This window comes from Embiotoca jacksoni, unplaced genomic scaffold, assembly GCF_022577435.1.
Source record: "Embiotoca jacksoni isolate LCO1_2020_lvr unplaced genomic scaffold, fEmbJac1.0.p SCAF_3, whole genome shotgun sequence".
In the NCBI taxonomy this organism is placed as follows: Eukaryota; Metazoa; Chordata; class Actinopteri; family Embiotocidae; genus Embiotoca; species Embiotoca jacksoni.
Genome location: NW_027185381.1, coordinates 19562439 through 19582231, shown reverse-complemented (window position 1 = coordinate 19582231; position 19793 = coordinate 19562439). Strand labels below are relative to the sequence as shown.

The 19793-nt window shown below is 41.6% G+C and overlaps 1 protein-coding gene across 3 annotated transcripts in view; it reads right to left on the bottom strand.

Moving 5' to 3' along the window:
* The window catches only part of trim44 (tripartite motif containing 44), a 46399-nt gene extending 28946 nt beyond the window's left edge, over positions 1–17453 (bottom strand). Inside the window, exons 1-4 of one of the 3 annotated variants that reach the window (XM_069162949.1) lie at positions 17198–17453; positions 15741–16425; positions 13444–13521; positions 4208–4504 (exon numbers count right to left, since the gene is read on the bottom strand). In XM_069162949.1, the coding sequence (XP_069019050.1) occupies positions 4208–4504; positions 13444–13521; positions 15741–16382 (1017 nt within the window). In that variant the 5' untranslated portion in view covers positions 16383–16425; positions 17198–17453. The remainder of the gene's footprint in view (positions 1–4207; positions 4505–13443; positions 13522–15740; positions 16426–17197) is intronic. The other 2 variants (XM_069162951.1, XM_069162950.1) reach the window with 2 other exon arrangements.
* Positions 17454–19793: the final 2340 nt, after the last annotated feature.

Sequence of the window (19793 nt, the reverse complement as noted above, 5' to 3'; positions counted from 1 at the left end):
GGAGAAACTTTCCCCTTACCGCAGATTAACCTGAAAACAATGTTCATCCATTCGAAGTATCTTTGACCAAAACACCCAGTGGAGAGACGAGAGACTTGAATACTGCTCAGCGCTGATTGTACTGTAGTACCGGAGCTTGACAACCAGTAGGGCTGCACCAGAAAGGGATTTTGACACTGTGTTACGAACAGCATCATAAGGCTGCTTGGCAGCACATGTGATGAGAGAAGAGCTGATGAGTGGAGGTTGCGTAGCACCAGCTGGCTGTCTGCCTCACTGACTAAGATTTGGCTCTACATTTAATTAGCTTCAGATCTGGACGAATACATACTTTCAAATATGGGAAGTCTCATATTTTCCTGGTTTACCTTGTCAAACACTTCAACAGACGCAAAAATCAATTTGTGAAATCAAGGTAAACAGACATTTACGAAAGTAGCTCTTGACCAGTTGCTTTAAGGCTGCTTGTAGACTAATCTAAAAACGTCCTTCTATTTCTCTTTTGATGTAGGTGCATCGGTGCTCGGGCCCGAATGTGCAAAGCAAACTTGGGCCAGAGCCGAGTCAGGGTTGGGTCACTAGTCCAGACTCACGATGCCGCAGTAGTGAGGCTTTGTTTTCATGCTGGCCGTCTTTTGTGGCTTAGACAGTGTTGGGAGTCAGATTTTCTAAACATAATCAGAGATTGAGGGAACATTGCAAAACATCTCCGATCATACATGTGCAAATGTGGCCTGACACATTTGGATAATAAAATGGGAGATACAGACACAGGTGGGTTGGCATGGACACAAACACACGTGCACCAATACCGGCTTAAAGTAAGATATACGTGAATTTCATACATTTATCTATGAACAGCAATATTTAAGGCTTTAAATTATCATATTTATATTTATGAATTCTACCACCAGTATCTAATTTTACCTTTGTTTTCTGTACAATCCTGTCCTCCCTTTACAAAAGGGGCTCTCCGAGTACTTGTATGGATGTTTTAGATGATACATTTTCTGTGCTTTCATCAGTCAGGCTCTATTTCCAGCCCTGTGGCATACTGACATTTTATAAATTTCTCTACATTCATCAGCGAATTCTCAAGTAAACACACTGAATTCTTGTACAAATAACAACCTACTGACACTTCTAATGGAAATGTAGACTGAGAGTTTTGATGATAAATAGATTCAGACTGAGACAAAGTCTGGTAATAAACTCTCCTTCCAGCTCCCACTGATTGGTCAATTTTCAGAATGTCATTTTCATCCTTGCTGCCTCTCTTTCTTGTTTGTCTCCATCAGTACGTTCCTGTGCCTTCATTAGTAACAGAGCGAGGAGTAATTTGTTTGTTTGACCTAAAGCAATAATTATTGCCTCATGTATTAGATTCATTCTTTGAGAAGCTGTTAAAAGTATGAGTTGGTGCAGGTGAGAAATATTTTACACCATCTGAACCAAGGTACTACTTCCATGAGGGTTGGAGTGTATAACTTTAGCTCTCAGATAGGATTAGATTGTGCTCTACAGGAAGATAATTAAACACAAACCAAAACAGCAACCAGGGTCAACATATTTGATTCGTATTCTTGGCCTGAAGGTAATGGTCTGTTTATTGCTTTTCTATGTCAAATCAACTTACATCATTGTTTCATTCATGGATTTCAGACCCCAAACACGACTTTACATCATTACTTCTTCAGCAGATTATTCTACTGCATCTTTTCCTACCAGATTAGTCCAAAGACCAACACACAACTTATCCTTTCATACACTGTATATTGTGTAATATTATTATTATTATTATTATTTTTTTACTGCTGGCAAAATAGAAAAAAAAAACAGCAATGAGCTCTGGCAATTTAAGAGTGGCATTTTAAAATGTCAGAAATGACTAATCCCCAATTTCCATGGAAATGGGAACTAAAAAAAAAACAACTAATTCCTCAAAAGCCTCATCGGAAGATTAGTCAAAAAGGTATAGCTTCAACCCTGACAACATAGACATGGAGTACCCTACACAATGCAGTCAAGAGGCAAGTGAAGGACTGTCGTTCAATGTGCCATTGTCGTACCAATAGAATGCAGACTGAAGAACAGAGATAGTGTGGTTGAGCTGGTAGGAGAATTTACACCGCATTTAAGAATAAAATAAATGCAATTGCTGCAAGTATTGTCAAATAAAGGGAAACTTGATGCAATTCCTCCTCCTGTTCTCATTCCCTTCAAATCTTACAGTTTTACACATTCTCAGATAACATATTCAATTTTCAATTGTGTGTAGCCACATACACAGTAGATACATTGTTAAAATAATAAGCTCCAAGATTTTCATCTGAACAAATGTCTGTTCAGTCTCTATATATTGTTGAATGATACAGTCTGTGGCCCACTGATGGAAGTCCTTGAATGTACACTTCTACGAATTGAACAAGTTGGAAGTCAGTGGCGATATTCCCGAGAAAAAACCCAAAAGCAACACACAGTTAGTGGCACTTTTTCCATGACCCAGCACCAGGTGTTCAGCCATAGAGGGTAGGCGAAGCTAATATCACAAGCTTGGTTTTTAACTGCTGACTCACTGACTTTACACAGGCGACTGTTTGGATCTCTGGAAAGTGACATCCAAAAGCAGAGCTGCAATTACCGCTTATCGCCACAAGGGCCGCGAAAGACATGAAAACGGAGCTCTCCCAGATTGGAACCTTGAGTCTTTGCTGCAAAGTTCCTTCTCTTTACCAAAGCACCCTTCCCCAGCGAGCACATATCTGCAAATGATTTACTTCAGCAATAACTAACGAATGAGACCAAACAGGGTAAACTTTGGCATTCAATAAGAGCCTTAATGAACCTGGCCCACTGTCAATTAATTTATAAGCAAGAAAAGCAATTTGCACATCAGCTACCACCATCACTGCAGCCTCTCTGGTTGTCCATAGCATCTCCAGGGAACACTCCAGCATCCTCTCTTGACTGTGGAGACTAAAATAAAGCAAGAGACAAATGGACCAATGGGATATTTGAATTTGGGGGCCTAAAAGCAGTAGAGGCCTTCATTTAATGCACAAATGAAATATGCAGGAGTGAAGTGCTGCAGATTTTGATGTAAGTGCAAGGACATGACTTGCACTTCTGGCAGTGTTCTCAAACATACACACTTCTGGTTTACTTTTCATACTGTAGCTGCACTTATACTCAGGTGTGAACAGTCCTTTGGTATGAGAGGGAACCTTTTACCATAGAGCTCATGTAAAACTAGAAGGAACAGTGAACCCATCTGGTGTGTTAATAAAGGTCAATATCACAGCCAGAGGACAAACATACTTACACTTGTGATTTGGCCAACAGCTCAGGATTTATTTTCATCTCACTACCTGTCTTATCGTAATGTAGCTGAGTGTATGAAATGAAAACTGCATTTCTACACGTGAACATAATGTATGCCAGGATAAATACAGTAGAGCCAGTTTCTCCTTTCACTTGGAACAAAGCTGTGTATGGTGGCACCTTTTCTCCATATTAATTGTGCTGTTTGAAGTAAGTTCCACAATCATTAGGATGATAATCCTTTGAATGAAAGACCTAGGATAAAAACCCTTCTGGCTTAAGAGCCTCCCACAGACCTGAACATACACTGTAAATGGGATGAAACATCCCAATCATTTTTTTTTTTTTTTACAAAGTAAACACCTTGGATTCAGTCAGCCAAATTTCAGCAAGGCTAACACTTTTAGCTACATCCAATTTGCTGCTGGGTAGCTCACAAGCTACTGGCTGAGTATGTGTGTTGAGTATCAATGTGTTACTGTCACATAAAAGTAGCTTATTCAGCCATTTTGGAGGAGCTCACCTATGTGAATAAATGTTCAAGAGCTACATGAGTAGCTCCCGGACACTTTAATTTTGTCAAAAGCAGCTCTCGGAGGGAAAGGGGTTAGAGACCCATGCTGTAGCTTATGTAAAGCAAATAAATGATATGAAGCAGAAATGGAGAGGTTCTAGGTAGCCAAAACTAACGAGAGTAAAACACCACACTAAACATGTTCTGGCATGCTGAATGCAAGTCGCACCGGGAGTCTGTGACATTACCTTTCTCTCTGTACTTCATTTTGCAGTAAGTGAGATTCAAAACGGCTGAATGTGCAGTTTTTCAAACAGATTAAGAAGCATAATAAGGATAAAAAAAAATTAAAAAAAAAAAGATTCTTCTCACCAGCGGTCTGTGGGCTGGTCCAGGCCGTGCTGCAAGGGCCTCTGCGGCCACCGCAGGCCCAATTTCCAGCGCCTCAGCCTGTTCCAGCAGGCACAGCTGGTGTGTGATGTTGGCCATCTCTTCCTGGAGTTTTTCTGTTTCGAGAGTGATCTCTGCGATTTTTTCCGCGGCGGACGCAGTGAGGAACGCTTCCTTCAGGTCTACCAGGTGAAGAGTCCTCTTCTCCTCCAGACGCACCAGCTTGCGGAGCTCATCAAACTGATCGTTCACGTAGGCCTCTAGTTCGTCTGTAGACATCTGAGATATGTAGATGAGACAGAGGAGACGAGAGGGAAAGAGTGAATGGAGGAGCTCGGGAAATTAAAGTAAAGAAATCCACAAGTAACCAAACAGAAAGAAGCAACCTGAATTAACTACTTCAGTGTAGGTATGAATCCTGGGGATAAACAAATACAACAGGGAAGCAGCTATGGACATCATCATTTTCAAGATGACTTGAACATCTAAAAAAAAATAATAAAAAAAAAAAAAAAAAAAAAAATATATATATATATATATAAATACGCATATGAAATAAGCACAGTATCAGAAAAAAGACTTCTGTCTTGTACATTGATGTGAATATGATCTCAAAAAGCCCAAAGGTCTCTGTCATGCAGTAGCTAATTGATGGCGGGAAGCAGATTCCCTGGAGGCAAACTCCATGCATCCCATCTGTAGATAGAGACCTCAGAGGCTCCTTCTACCACAGCCAGCCATCTGTTTGGTTTTCAAGGCAGCTGAACATCTCACTGAGATACCGTTTTAATTCCTCTCCCTGTTCCCCATTGAGGATCTCTTTAGCTATGACTCATTACGTTAAAACACCTCAATAAACAGACTCCTCCCTGCAGTCCTCCCCACTGAAAAGGCTCCGCCTCCAATGCAGATACTGTCGACAGTAGAAAACAACCCAAAGTCTCTTGTCATGATCTGTGCCCCTGAATATGTTATAATTGCTTCAATCTATGAACATCAGCTGCTGTGTCTCCACTCTCCGCTTGAGCAGAACTTCACTCTCATCCTTTCCATCTATTTCATCTTGTTTCCCCTCAGCCTCCCACTCTCCAGTGAAGCAAGGAATCATCAGTCATTACTAAGGTTGGCAGAGCCATGGCCCCTGGGGGCCCAAAGTTTTATTGTGCATTTGCCATTTCTGCACAAGCGATCACATTCTCCAAATTGCCCATTAAACCAAGCGCAAAAACTAACAATTTGAATTTACTTTCTCTTTGTATGAGCAAAGAAAAACATCCACATCATTCATTCTGAATAAGACAGAGGGGCTTAGTTAACACCTAACTGGAAAGCAAAGAGTTGTTTTCTCGTTTTGTTTCACTAAAACCAATGCTGTGAATGTATGTATGCTAGATGAGGAACAAAACACTTCAACTGGGTTAGACAAGCAACATGTTCTATTCTTTGTCCAGATGTGCTCATGTGAAATGTAACCGTAAATGTGGATCATTGCAGAGAAACAGGTGGCTTTTTCTATATTTCTACGCCTTTATAATTAAGTTCTTCTACTTGGAAACACTGAAATGATAATAAATCCCACAAAATTGCAATGTAGGCGGACTAAATCTTCCAAGAAGCCTCTTCATTTTAAACATGAGCAGCGAGCACTTTTAATACACGTTGAGAAATGAAAAGGCATTTACCACTTCTTCTTGTGCTGGGAGTGGAATCTAATGTTTAAAGTATTAACTGCAATGATTTCCATTCAAATAAATGTCAGTTAAGTCGCTTTCTATCGCTGAATAAGCTAACACGGTGGTGACTGAGCCTGTGGCCCACTGATAAAAGCCTTAGCATTTACAGTATTACAAAGTGAACAAGCAGGGTGTCTGTGGTGATCCTCTAGCGCACAGTTAGGCAGCTCTTGTTTTAAACTTCCCCCAGCAGTAGTTGCTCTGCAGAAAGAGTAGGCGGGGCTAATGCTGTGGACTCGCGTACTGAGAAGAAGCGATATACTGTTTTTTTCCGGTCTCTACTAGCGTTGCAAGTAACTATGGCCAAACCACAACAACAAAAGAAAATAGATGACTACAGATCATTTAACTTTAAAACCACGTATAAATCCGAAGGCAAAGTAATGTCGCACACTGGTGACACCGTTTGTATCTCCAAGTCTAAAAACAAAGCTGCAATTACAGCTTATGACCACAGGTGGCACCAAAGAGAGAGAAACAACATTTGCAACAACCGATTAGAGCTAATAAATGTGTTGACTTAATTTCACTTCACATGGCAGAATTTTGCATACACAAGTAAATTCAGTGCAACAACAACAACAAAAACAACCACAAAAGAAAACTGTCTGCATATTTTCTTCTTCAGTTTCAGATCTATCTATAGTGTCAAAGAACAGACAGAAAATCAGAAAAGCGTGGAGAAAATGCTCCCCAAAAGCAAAGCTGCGACATGAATAGGGCAGACAGATTTCTACCATAAAACTTTGTATCTTTAGTGTCATATCTGTCATCAGTCTGACACATTCCATCACCACATCTCCCAATCTCCAGGACCTCCACAAAGCCCCCTTGCCCTCTGACCGAGTCCCCGTGGCCTACGTGGCAGATGGAGGCCGTGAAACCGGATCAGTGGGTTTTGTGTTTGTGGCGCAGGACCCCTCTGCCAATGGATCTTCTCTGGGAACTTGTCTGGATCGCAAGGAAGGGGCATTCATGCGTGCTAATCTTCATTTGCATTGCTGCAAGCGGAGGCCACAAAATGAGGCCTCAGGAGAGACAACAGCACACTGCTTAAAAAGAGCAGAGTTGGAGTAAGGACACATGACGAGGGAGAGAGGAAAGAAGGGAGGGCATCAAGCTAGCAGATTGAGAAAGCCAATTTCATTTTCAAGTGAAGGTGGGACATTAGTCAAGCAGATTATGAAAGCATAATTCTTTCTCAGTCAAGTGTTTCTAACATGATTTGTGTTATTACTGTGTTATTACCCATCTGAGAAATTCAGGAGTAATCAAGTCCTTGTGACTGAAAATGTCTCTGCAGAAAAAGAAAGCTGGCATCTGTTACTAAAATCAGACTTGGACTTTAAACTAACGCCTCACGTGATCACAATGTACCTAGACAGCCACCAGATTTGACTTTACACTACTAATGTAATTTGTGCCTGGCTATAAAAAGGTTGTGTTACTCATTAGTGCTGATAAAAAAAAATAAGTAAAGCCCCTGGGAGCGATAATAAATCCGTGTAAAAACAAGAACAGGGTGCCACATTGCTTTGGTGAGACATCAGGACACACTAAAGTAAAAAAAAAAAAAAAAAAAAAAACTGCAAATTGCTCACAATAAAATCAAAGTATCCTCAGCTTTTTATCTTAACCTTTGCAACCACACAGACACTTCAGTGGGTTCATCATAATAAAAGCATTTCTGTGGACTAAAGCATTTAAATGTCCTGGTTAACTCCAAAAGTTTCCACAGAGAGTAATTCTGTCTGAACACAAAGCACATCCAAAATCCACCAGTGCAGAAAATGGTGCAGAAGAAATACTACATCTGAGATTTGAATATTTCCCCAAATTTATACACCAAGAAGTGAAATTACATAATACTGCTGGAGTAGTTCTTTCAAATAAGTTGGCTTATCTTTAAATAGGTAGGCCAAAACTCCTAAAGACCTTAATCTTTACAGAACACGTCAAAATGTTTAATGCAAAACTGGACCACAATTTTTGAAAAGGAAACAAACAAACTGTTTCTCCTGCACAACACATAAAACCTGGCTTCTGTGACACCACTAACTACAATGACCTTTACTCTCAGGGAAAACAGCAGACACTCCCCATATTCTGTCTCAGTCAGAGAAATCAGTACCTTCCTTATCACTTAATCATTTACCCTCTACAACTTCTTCCTCCTTCTGTTGTCCTTGTTTGTCCCAATTTTGAAAGAATCTTCTGCCCATCTCCTTGTAATTTAGGGTGTTTTTTCAGCCACCAGATGTTTTTTTTTTTTTTTTTACACGGCAGTTTCAGACGTCATTGTTATCTAGGAGCTGAGGACTTTCACACTTGCACTGATCTGAACTTACTTAGTTATGGAATCAAGTATATGAAATGAAATCTGAAACATGACAAATATTGTATACCAATAGCCAGTTTTCTTCAAAATTAAAAACTTACCAAATTAAAGCTGTAATGTAATGACAACTGCATTAGTCGAAATGGTAATTAATACTGAGTACAAATTAAGTAAATGGACGTATGGATTCACTTTGAATTATAGCAAAATCTGAATGTTTCACTTGTTTTCTGGATTTCAAAAAAAATTATTTTATAATTTTATCGAAAGAAAGAACAACAACCTGTTCCTACAGGGACATATGAAAGCTGCAGATGCTCAGAGCCTCTCCTGCCATCATAAACCAGCTGTACCAACTGGCTTCAGACAGGAAATGAGGCTCCAACCTACATCGGTGTGCCAGTTAATAATGTCGGCTGTTAAAGAGAGACAGCCGATCAACTGGCACGCCGTTGTTGGAGCCTCATCTCCGGCCAGCGTCGCTGTCAAAGAGCGACAGCCGATGCCCTGGCTACCATGTGGTCATCGGAACTCTCCGCGTCTCCCCTCAGGAAGTGTGGTGGTTAAAGAATTCTCAAGCACAGGTCTTATTTATACTCAAATGCTGACAATTTAGAAAATTGTTTACATCAGTGGTCCCGCGCCTTTCTTACATAGCCAAGATGGCGACAGTTTAAAGTGTCCAGGGTTTCACATTTCTTTTTTGGACAGTTTGAGGGCATCATCCAGGTAATTGTAGCCCACTGCATCTTTCTGTACTTGACAGTGTGAAGGCACTTATGCACTCAGAATAGTGAGTGTTAGTACACAAGCCATTTTGAAACAATGTTAGCTGAAGAAGAAGAAGAAGAAAAAAATTTGCAATATGTCAGTGAGTGCCAAGTTGCTGCTACGGTAATCAAGAAGCCTCATTCACACTTAAATGAGGATTCAAATAAGATTTATTTCAGTGATCTGTTGCCTTCATATTACGTTAATATAAGCAAGTGTTTTAGTGCACCGCAAAAAAAAGCTTGGCCAAATTACAAAAAACAACTAACAAAAAAACACTCATTTGAGGAGATAATGACGTAATACTGGTGAAACTATCAGCCCATGCAGCTTTTTAAGTTTACGTGAAAAGAAAATCTTAAAATAAGCTCGATCCAGTCTCGAAATAAGTAAACTCTGATAACTGTTCAAAAGGTTTGAAGTAGGAAATGGTGGTTTTTAGATTAAAAAAAATAATAAAAGAAATCACCACCACCCAAGAGATCAGACATCACAAAGTTTTTATGAAGTGATGAAAAATGCAGATACAGATATTAATTAGAGAGACAAAAATGTTTTATCCAACTGTAATGAGGTTTGAACTTTCAAATGGTTAGCTTACTTTGAATGTCCTTCTGAGTCACAGTCGTCCCTGCTGCTTATTCAGATCTCTGTTGTGTGTGATGCTTTTTTAAAAAAGCCTAAAAAGCATTAATGGAACATTAGGAGTAAATGGATTTGAACTGTCCTTGCCTTTGGCAATAGTGGCCCTGTTCCAAGTGAACGCTACTCTCCCTTTTTCTCACGCTCTCTTTTATCTCTCCCAGAAATGAGATTTTCCAATTTAGCCTCTAACACAACACAGCAGTACACAGAAAATTAATTTGAAAACACCAGCTCTGTAATAGTCATCTAAAGCAATATAAAAAGAGCATGTAGTAGAAGTCAAAAAAGAGGAGAAAAATGAGACAGAAGGTCTTTGGTTTTATTATAATAGTCAGCACCCAGCACCTTTTTATTGGTTTTGAGTAAAGCAATGTCAGCCAAGAAACTTTCTGGGGAACTATACAAAGTAATTCAGTTAAAATGCTACGATAGAAAGGCAACCTTAAAGAACAATGGGTGAATGGGAGGCAAAGAGGAAGAGGAGAAAGAAAAGGTTGAGGTTGAAAGGGACCAGAAAAAGCAGGACGAATAAACTGTAACTGAAGCAGCCAAGTCTCCATAAGACAGCTTTAATATGCCTGCTGCTCTTGTAGACTTTATGAGGCAGGGAAAAATTGATGTAGCCACTGCACACACATACACGGTAGTGACTGGGCTGATGCTGCTTCTGGGTACAGCACTCCTTTCTCTGGCGCTGCAGAGAGCGACTCCACCCGTAATGACGGCGGGTGTGGCAGAAATAAGTGAAGAGTAAATAAAACATGAGGTAACTATGATGACTATCTCCCGTCCTGGTCTGAAGCCACAACATGCTTCATATATCATTCCTAGCTCTCCGCTGATAGGTAACACTAGCAGAGTGACGGACAGACTTCAAGATTCCCTCGTGATACATTATGCCTCTGGTCCACCATTAATATGCATACAGCCTCATCACAGCTTTTCGCATTATATTCCATTCCTCTGTTTAGCATGACAATTCGACATTCGAGAGATTAAAATCCTCACGCCTGCAGCAAACTACGTGATTAAGCAGACTAGATTTAATAAGCAAACACCAGCGAAGGGTTAACTCTTTTCCTCCACCCATCACCTCCACACAGATAGCTGCTCAGACCTCAATCTCTCCGGAGTCCTTTAGGATGTCAATAACATGCAATTTAACCTCCTCCAGCTCCTCTTCACCTCCGTCTTGCACGCACACACACTCACGGAATTTGCCCTCACGTGGAGTCGACGCTCTGATGGCTGCCTGTCAGGCATAAGAACAAACGCTGACATTTGAAGGTGCAGAGAGAACATGCCGACAAATCCATGTAATGGTCTCGAACACAGCAACTTGCGAGGGAGCAGGTAAGTGGTTTTCGCTCGGCGTGCTGCAACTCTACAGTGGACCAGCACAAAACTAAATGTTCAGGAAGTCCTTGGGGCAGCATTGATATTTCAGTATGATAATAGACGTGAACTCGGGTGGGGTGCCGGCTGCCAGAGAAAGTGTTATCTCTCACAGGCCAGTCAAATTAACCTTCTACATTATGCCACTGTGCTTGGGTCACATCTCTGCAGGTATCCAGCGACGCTCCTGTGTGCCACCGCTCTCTGTGATGGCTTCTGACACACTTATAAAAGCAGAGCACAGGGCAGAACAGGGGGCTGTAAGGGGTGGTTGAGAGGAAGCCGTTGCTGCCGCTTTCCAAGGGTAAATAGCCAAGACCATTCCCGGTCCTGCTTTTCACTGTTACAGCTCTGACTGCACAACCCATAACTCTGCGTGGTCAGGTTTTATTTTCAGTGGCAGAACATGCCCCCACCATGACATCCGTAATGGAAATACAGCAACTGTTTTCAAGGTTGACTTGTCGGGAAAATTCAGTTTGAGTAGCTTTTGTTTTGGTTGACAAAAAGAGAAACGTGACTGGGTGCGAAAACGACTCTGTACCCTGTATTTTTTTTTTTTTTTTTTCAGACAGCAACACGGAGAAGCCTCAACAAAAGTGATGTAATAAGGTTATTATCATGAGAGGATGACTGAGACAATCTGAGTGGGACAAACACATCAATATCAGTTCCCCGTCCCTCAATAACTACTCTGGAATGGGCTTTTGCACACAGCAGCACCACCAATAAGATGCCACTACACAAATGTCAGCAGTATCAAATGAAGTTCAACCTCGTAAGTACGAGCATAGCGGAGTGTGTGAGTGAATTTAAGAAGTCAAAAGAAAAAGTGACACATCTGTACATTATAATATGAGGTCAAATACAGCAGTCCTGCATAAAATCGAACCTGAATGTTACTACTGATTATTCACAATGGCAATTTTTGAGGGTATGATGAATATTCGAGTTGGACATTAAAATAAAAGGTATTTTTGATATTTTGTCGACCTCATTTACTTTTAGAGAGGGTGCAAAAATATTAGAGCCCCATTACAATTTAACCAAGTGTATAATACACCATATCCACGCTCTAAGACCTTGACTGAGTACAAGGATTTTTTTTTTTCAACGGCCCAAGTTCAACAAGGGTTTAAAACCAGCTAGGGGCTATTCAGTGTTCAGGACTCCCCTTTATTTTATACATGACAATGCCTAAATTGAAGTCACTTTGAAAAGACAACCTCGGACTTAGAACAGAGGTTCTGAGTCAAAACAGTGAAATCAACTGAAGCCCGAAAATGTCACGACTCGGTTAATCACACAATGACTTCAAGTAGAATTATGTCTGCTAAAACCCGACCCAATAGGGAAGATTTGCGATCTGCGAACGAGGCGGTATGATAAATATACGCACTGAAATAATTAGCTATCATGTTTTCTAGAGATTGCCTCTATTACATCATCTTTTTCTGATCCCTCTTTATGTCGTTCTAGACCTCTGTGTCCCTGCTGCACTGCTTACGGCGGTACCCACTAAATTAGATATGAGTAATGGCTCAGGTTTAAAGGCTTGAAAGTAGGTTCACCCAAAAACTTTTTAAAAACCTTACCGGAAACGTACAAATACTAACAACCTGCTGCAGTGTAATCTTATCGCCTACTTGACAAAAATCCTCATTTAGCTTTTTATGAATAACATCATACGGAAAAAATATAATAATCACACATAAGAGGCCTTTGTATGAAATGGTGAGACATCCCAGCTGGGTCCACTGAGATATGCATTTGCATTTAGAATGTAAAAATGGACCTGCAGGGGCTGCAGTGTCAATTTGTCAGGGTGACTGAGACTAATTGGCCTAATTATGTCCAGTTTGACTGACATTTTCCTTATTTGGAGGCAGCCCGGGAATCCATAGCAGCAAACCTTCGAGCTACTGGTATATTGTATAACTAGACTATGGATCAATACATAAAAATTCTGTCCAAAAGCAAAACCCTTCTATTTACCACTGTATCTACGAGTTTGCTTGCTTATACAGAGTGAGTTAGAGGTCTGGACCATCCACTGAGAGATATATTTGAAAGAAAATCTCCAGCAGATCCAATGCACAAAATGAAAAGCAAATGTTGTTTACGGCATCATTCTTCGCAAGGGTGTCAAATCCACCTTTTAACACAGCACACTCATTTTCATTTTAAATGTCAAAAGTTGGTGGGAACCCTTCACTAAATGAGAACACTTTCTGTAAGCACACATGTTTTGGCCGAGGATGTTTAAAAATGGTCCTTCCTGTGCAACTCGTGTTTGGATTCGGCTCAGTGTTCTGTACACAGGATTTCACACTCACCTCAGGGTTGGTCCATTTAGTCTTGATCTTCTCAGCCATCTGTTGTGTGCAGCCCAGTAGGTCGTAACCCTGCCTGCTCTGCAGATAAAGCAGACAAACAAGCAGTAAACACCACGGAGTGCGCCATTACAACAACAAAAAAAACACACTGCACGACTCAAACAGTAATACACAGTCAGCTACTTATTTGTTAGTATTAAGCTATTAATCATTTGGAAGAGCACTAAACTGACTTTACATCTCAGATAACATGACAATATTTCTGAGGTGGTGCTTTAAAAAGAAAAGGCATCGTCCATCCATGACGGCTCAACAGTCAACGACAGGCTGTACTTTTACCTGTAAAGACGAGGGAAAACATATTCCTACTTCTGCAGATAAAGGTTTTTTTTTCACATGGATGCACTAACACAGGAAGATTTCGAGTAAATAATGTGGCCTCGGGCTGTACGTGTGACCCTCTTTGTCTCTCGTCAATCCATATGTGGCTGTGATGTAAGAGTAAAGCCAGCGAAGTGTGCTGCTCTAACTTTTGTTTTTCAGATTTACAGCCGCTGGGCAGAGGACAACACAACGGCTAAACGCACCGACTTTGCGCGAGGATTTTCTGATTCAATTTATTTCTAATGTTCACAAACAAAGACCTTGGCTGTTCAAATTATTAATCCAAAACTAAGCCCTGCTTTGTGCTCATATCACACCCCTGATGACAGCGCAGTCCGAATGTGTTCATTGTGCTGAACATCTGGCTCAAAATGGTACTATAATCATCCCGAGCACTGTCCTCTGACCTGAGCCCACAATATTGATGAGTTATTCTTTAAATCCACCACATTAACCCAGTTTAGTGAACCAAATGCAATTCTGCGCAGACCAACTGGACTCGCTGGACATATTACATTTGCTCGGGAAAAAAAAAATAGCCATCCTGGAAAATGGAGGAAGGTCGAAACCATAATTGGCACGAAGCCAAACGGCCATCATAATGTTTCATCTCCATCTCACAGTTTTCAAAGAAATTATTCATGTGGCAGTATAATTGACTTCATTTATTAATGAAGTCATGTGGGTGATCGTGAGACATTGTTATGTTTAAAATATTACACAGAGCACTTACACTGGTGAATTGACTTAAAGACTACAGGGCCTACAGCTATTGGCATACTACTTAATACTGAATTAGAAATGCAAACCAGATAGGTGACGCTCTGAATACATTGTGCTGTGAAGCTCCACGTGTTGTGGACACACCGTGGTGATTATGTACAATATACCGTCGAGCATGTGGTAGATGACAGACTGATTATGTGCCACATATAGTCAACAAAATTAACCTTTTTTTTTGTTGTTGTTTCGCTCCCAATCTTATATGAGTTGACTAAAAATATCCAAGACTTCCGTTATGCACGTAAAAAGTTGATTTGCCAATTTTATTTTCAAACATTAGTTGAAATCTGTTAGTGAGCACTTTGCCTTTGGCGCAATAAAAGGCCACTCTAAAATGTGCAGTTTTGTTATACAACACAATGCCACGGACGTCCCACATTTTGAGAGAGTGTACAGTTGGTATGTTGACAACAGGAATGTGACCAGAGCTGTTCCAAGCGAGCTGAATGTTTATTTCACCACCGTGAGCCGGCATCCAATGTCATTTTCTGAGGATTTGGCAGTAACCAGCCTCACGCGCCCAGATCACGTGGAACCACGCCAGCCCTGGACCGGTTTCACCTGCAACATCGTCTGAGGCCAGCCACTCAGAAAGATAACGCAACAGTTGGTTTGAACAACCAAAGAATTTCTGTACGCTGTCAGAAATTGTTTCAGGGAAGCTCATTTGAGTTCTCGACGTCCTCGCCGGGGTCTCGACCTGACTGCAGTTTGTCATTGTAACCTACTTCTGGAGGAGTGGACCAGCAGTCCACAGGTCATAATCAACAACCTGATCAGCTGTGTGTGAAGGAGGTGTGTTGCACTACGTGAGGCAGGCTGGTGTGATCTGGTGGTCATGCTTGATACGGACTGGTTTTGCCAAATACTGTAAAAAAAAATAAAAATTAAAAAAAACAAAAACAAAACTGCACATTTTAGAGCGGCTCTATATTGTGGTCGGTCCGAGGCAGACCTGCGCAATAAGCAAGCTGTTAGAACGGCATCTCGATGTGCCGTGGTGGATTATCTTGGTAAAGGTGAAGCGCTCACTTACGTCCATTTGAACGCGTTTGTGAACGAGATTTGAGAGAAAATAAACCTTCTTTTTTTTTGTTGTTGTTGATTGTACATTGCCGCTGTGTTCTCACCTTCTGCCACATGTAGGCCTCGTGCAGAGTGATGATCTCGTGTTCCCTGTGCTCACCCTGCACAGCACACACCACGCAGATTATCTTCTCATCAGGTTTACAGTACAGGGAGCCCTCCTGTCCATGCTCCTTGCAGCGCAGCCTCTCCACAGTCACAGTGTCCCTCTTCCCAGGCTCTGCAGCAGCCACGGCCTCTGGTTCTGCCCCCGCGCCCTCAGCTCTTTCGCCCAGCTCAGCTTCCGGAGGTGGACAACTCTGTGCCCCTTTTCTCGCCTCGGCGTCACCGCTCTCATCATCTCCATGAGCCATGACCGCTCCGAGCGGCGCCATCCCCTGGCTTGCGGCCGGTCCCGCTGCCTTCTTTGCTCCAGCCCCGTCCTCGTCTCCAACTGCGGAGTCCGTACTTGTGCCGAGACCATTAGCCCGTGTCTCCTCGCAGTCGTAGGGCGTTAGAGTGTGACGCGTGCTGCTGGCATGTTTGTCGCCGTGGACGGGGCAGAAGGCGAAGCTGCAGGTGCGGCACACGTGCGTCGCCGGCTGGGCCTCATCGGGCTCGCACGCGTCGCACGACCCGTCCATCTGAGGCAACTCCTCTTCTTCCAGCCCCGTGGCTCCTTCCTCCGGGTCCCCTTTGGGGTCCATGGTGACTGATTAAAAAAAAAGTCTGGGGATCAGACAAGTAAGTCTTAAAGGAGACAGACACACAGAGAGTAGAGGACAGGTTATAAATAGCTGTGACCTTCTGTGAACACATCTACTATCTGAACAAGGGAAAGTCCAAGATTCTCAGGACTAATCCCCTCTGATATAATGTTCTCACAACAGATGATGTGGTGGTGGTGGTGGTGGGGGGGGGGGTAAAGCCCACAGGAAACAACGCCCAGCGTCACACCATAACATAAGCTACACAAAAATAGCATCATCATTCTGCAAGTTCAATAAACAGGAAGACCCCCATCTGCTGTCACTGAACCACCTCTGTGAGCAAACGCACTCGCTTTGTTTACCGACTCGCACAGAGAAAGTGCTGAGAGTGTACGCATGTTACCCTGAGCATGACCAAAACATTCTCCTGAGCTCACCTCCCCGACGATGCCGTCAGGCCTTTTCACATTTTATTCGATTTGGTCTTTGTGCGCTGCGTGCCCGGTGTGTACACACACACACACACACACACACACACACACACTCCTCACTTCCTCTTTGTCCTCCTCTCTTGAGCTCTGTTTGTGTTCTCTCTCCCACTGCTGACACCAACAACTGATAGAAAAAGTGCAGTACTGCAGAGAAATCTCCCCCCCCCCCCTTCGTCCCCCCTCTCGTCCCCCTCTCCCACCGCCCCTGCTCTGCTTTTTCTCTGTCTCTTGTCTCTGACACACACACACACACACACACACAGGCATCTTTCCTCCCTCATCCTGCGGGGCAGGTTGCAGCTGACTGCAGCGTGTACTTACTTCACTCGCGTGTCTTCCTCTGCCACTGTTTTGAGATCATGTGGAGTCTATTGGAAGAATTAGCTCGACGGCTAACTTCCTTAGCACGGCCGCCGTGCCTTCAATTCTGTTAACAGAGCTGTTACAAAACAGGACTGCTCTTCTTTCTTTCTTTTTTTTTGTTTTACTTTCGAGCAGCAGAGAGACTCCAGCTCCAGTCCTACAAGCGTTTACTTCCTTATTTTCATTAGCTGCTTTTTTTTTTTTTTTTTTTTTTTCTACTTCCTGCTTGTAGTCTCTCGAGCTCGTGAGCGCGGCAGAGACACGCAGAGGCTGCAGAGAGAAAAGTCTTGACAGGCACCAACAAAGACGAGGCAGCAGAGTGAAAGCACTCTCACAGTTGTAAGGTTACAACACACGTAAATGTGGCATTAGTGCATTAGGGTCATATTGATAAAATTATTAAATACATTTAAAAAAAAAAAGTGTAGATGTGGGTTAAAGTTGTTTTTTTTTTAAATTTATTTTGCATCTGGAGAATAAAGTTGTCGATAAGTTTGTCAAAAGTCAGATGTTGAGAATAAAGTCAAATTGTAAAGAATACAGGTGAAATGAGCTCCCATTTTGAAGAAGAAATGTTGAGAACAAAGTCAAAATGTTTATGTCTTAATGTCTATTAAAAGTCAAAAAGTTCCAAAACCATTTCGAGAGTAAATTTCAGTCAACTTGTCAGGAAAAAAAAAATTGAAACACAATATTGAGAGGTTGAAATGTTGTAGACCTGGCACTGACACTGAAAGTAAGCCTATTTGAGATTTTGACCTTATTCTCAACATTTCAGCTTTATTGTTGAAACGCAAATTTAAAAATTAAAAATCGCCCCCCACCCTCTAATTTATTTGTCCTGTGCTAATACTTCATTGTAGCTACATAACCCATTGGTTCAAGCTTTGAAGCCAACAATGCTAGCAAATAGTTTTTTCTGGTTTGCCGGTATATATTTCATAACAAATGAGAGCAAAAAAAAACAAAAACAAAAAAGCTGTTAAACTGCAATTTATGTCTTGTTACCAAGAAATAAATTAAAAAAAAAAAAATAAAATAAAAAAAAAAAACGGTGGTGTAGAGTAAGTAGGATACCCTACATGTACTCAAGTAGCTGACTTTACTTTACTTCAGTATTTACAATTAATGCTGGTCTGTATGCTACTTCAACTCCACCAAATTTCAGGGAGAAATTTCGACTCCACTATTATCAAAATGAAAATATTAAATAATCCATCCATATATTATCTATACCCGCTTTATCCTGATCAGGGTCACGAGGGGACGGAGCCTATCCCAGCTCACTTTGGGCGAAGGCAGGGTACACCCTGGACAGGTCGCCCCTCCATCACAGGGCCAACACAGAGACACAGAGAACATGCAAACTCCACACAAAAAAAGGCCCCCGGCCGAAGTTCAAACCCAGAACCTTCTTGCTGTGAGGCGACAGTGCAAGCAGATTTGACTTGAGACATGAAACACAGTCAAATCTAAGCTTAAATGTGAAAGATTCACAGTGTGGAATTTAGGGGATCTATAGCTTAAGAAATGGATCATACTTTTGATGTTATCTTTCCCTTTATGTTTCAAGTTTACATTAGTGTATAACCACCTGACGCTAAGAATCAGTGGGTTTGCACTACAACTCTTATCTACATAGGGAGCAGGTCCTCTTCCGTGGTGCCCACCATGTCGTACCGCCATGTTTGTACAGTACCCCAGACTGGACAAACCCAACACTGCCTCTAGAGAAAGACGATTATCTCGAGTTTTGTAGGCATCATAGATTCTCTTACACGCTTGGAAGGGAAGGGGTGTTCAGTTGGTTGCAATCTCTAACCTCACCACTAGATGCCACTAAATTCTGCAAACTACTCGTTTAAGCAAAACTACAACATAATATGCTAAAATGACACATTAATACATCAGAGTACTTTTGATTTTAGAACAATTTGCTAATACTTGCACACTTTCACCTGTAATAGGGTATTTTTACAAAGCGGTGTTGTTGTTATTGGTAATGATCAAAAAATTGGAAGAAACAACAATGACTCTAACTAGGGCTTGACGATGAGAAAAAACGGATTGTTTCCTGGGTGGATCAGCAAAAATTTGCAGAAGCAATATGCGTTTGTACCACAAAATGCAATCACATTTTCCCAGTGTGCATTTAAATGGCAGAAAATCAAGTGTATGTTGCTCGTGCATACATTTGTATGAAATTATAGCAGAGTGAGTGACAGATACAATACAAAGCCAAATATATGTATCATTTGAAAACAGGAACAGGTTCTGCTGGAAGAGTAAACAAACTGAATTTTAACACTAGTGCTAATGGGGAGTTTCTAATTATGATGTGCACTCTCCCCTTCTGTTCATATCCTTCTACCCTCCATAAAGCAGCACTGAGAGACAATGGAGCAGGATTAGAGGTCTGGAGAGAGATATGGAGAGATGAGGAAAAACAAGCTGTTCTCTGTAGAGAGATCTAAAACAGCTATTGAGCTGGGCTTCACACAGGCAGTATTTGGCAAATAATTGTTGACTGTTAGTCTGATTTGAATGGCACGCC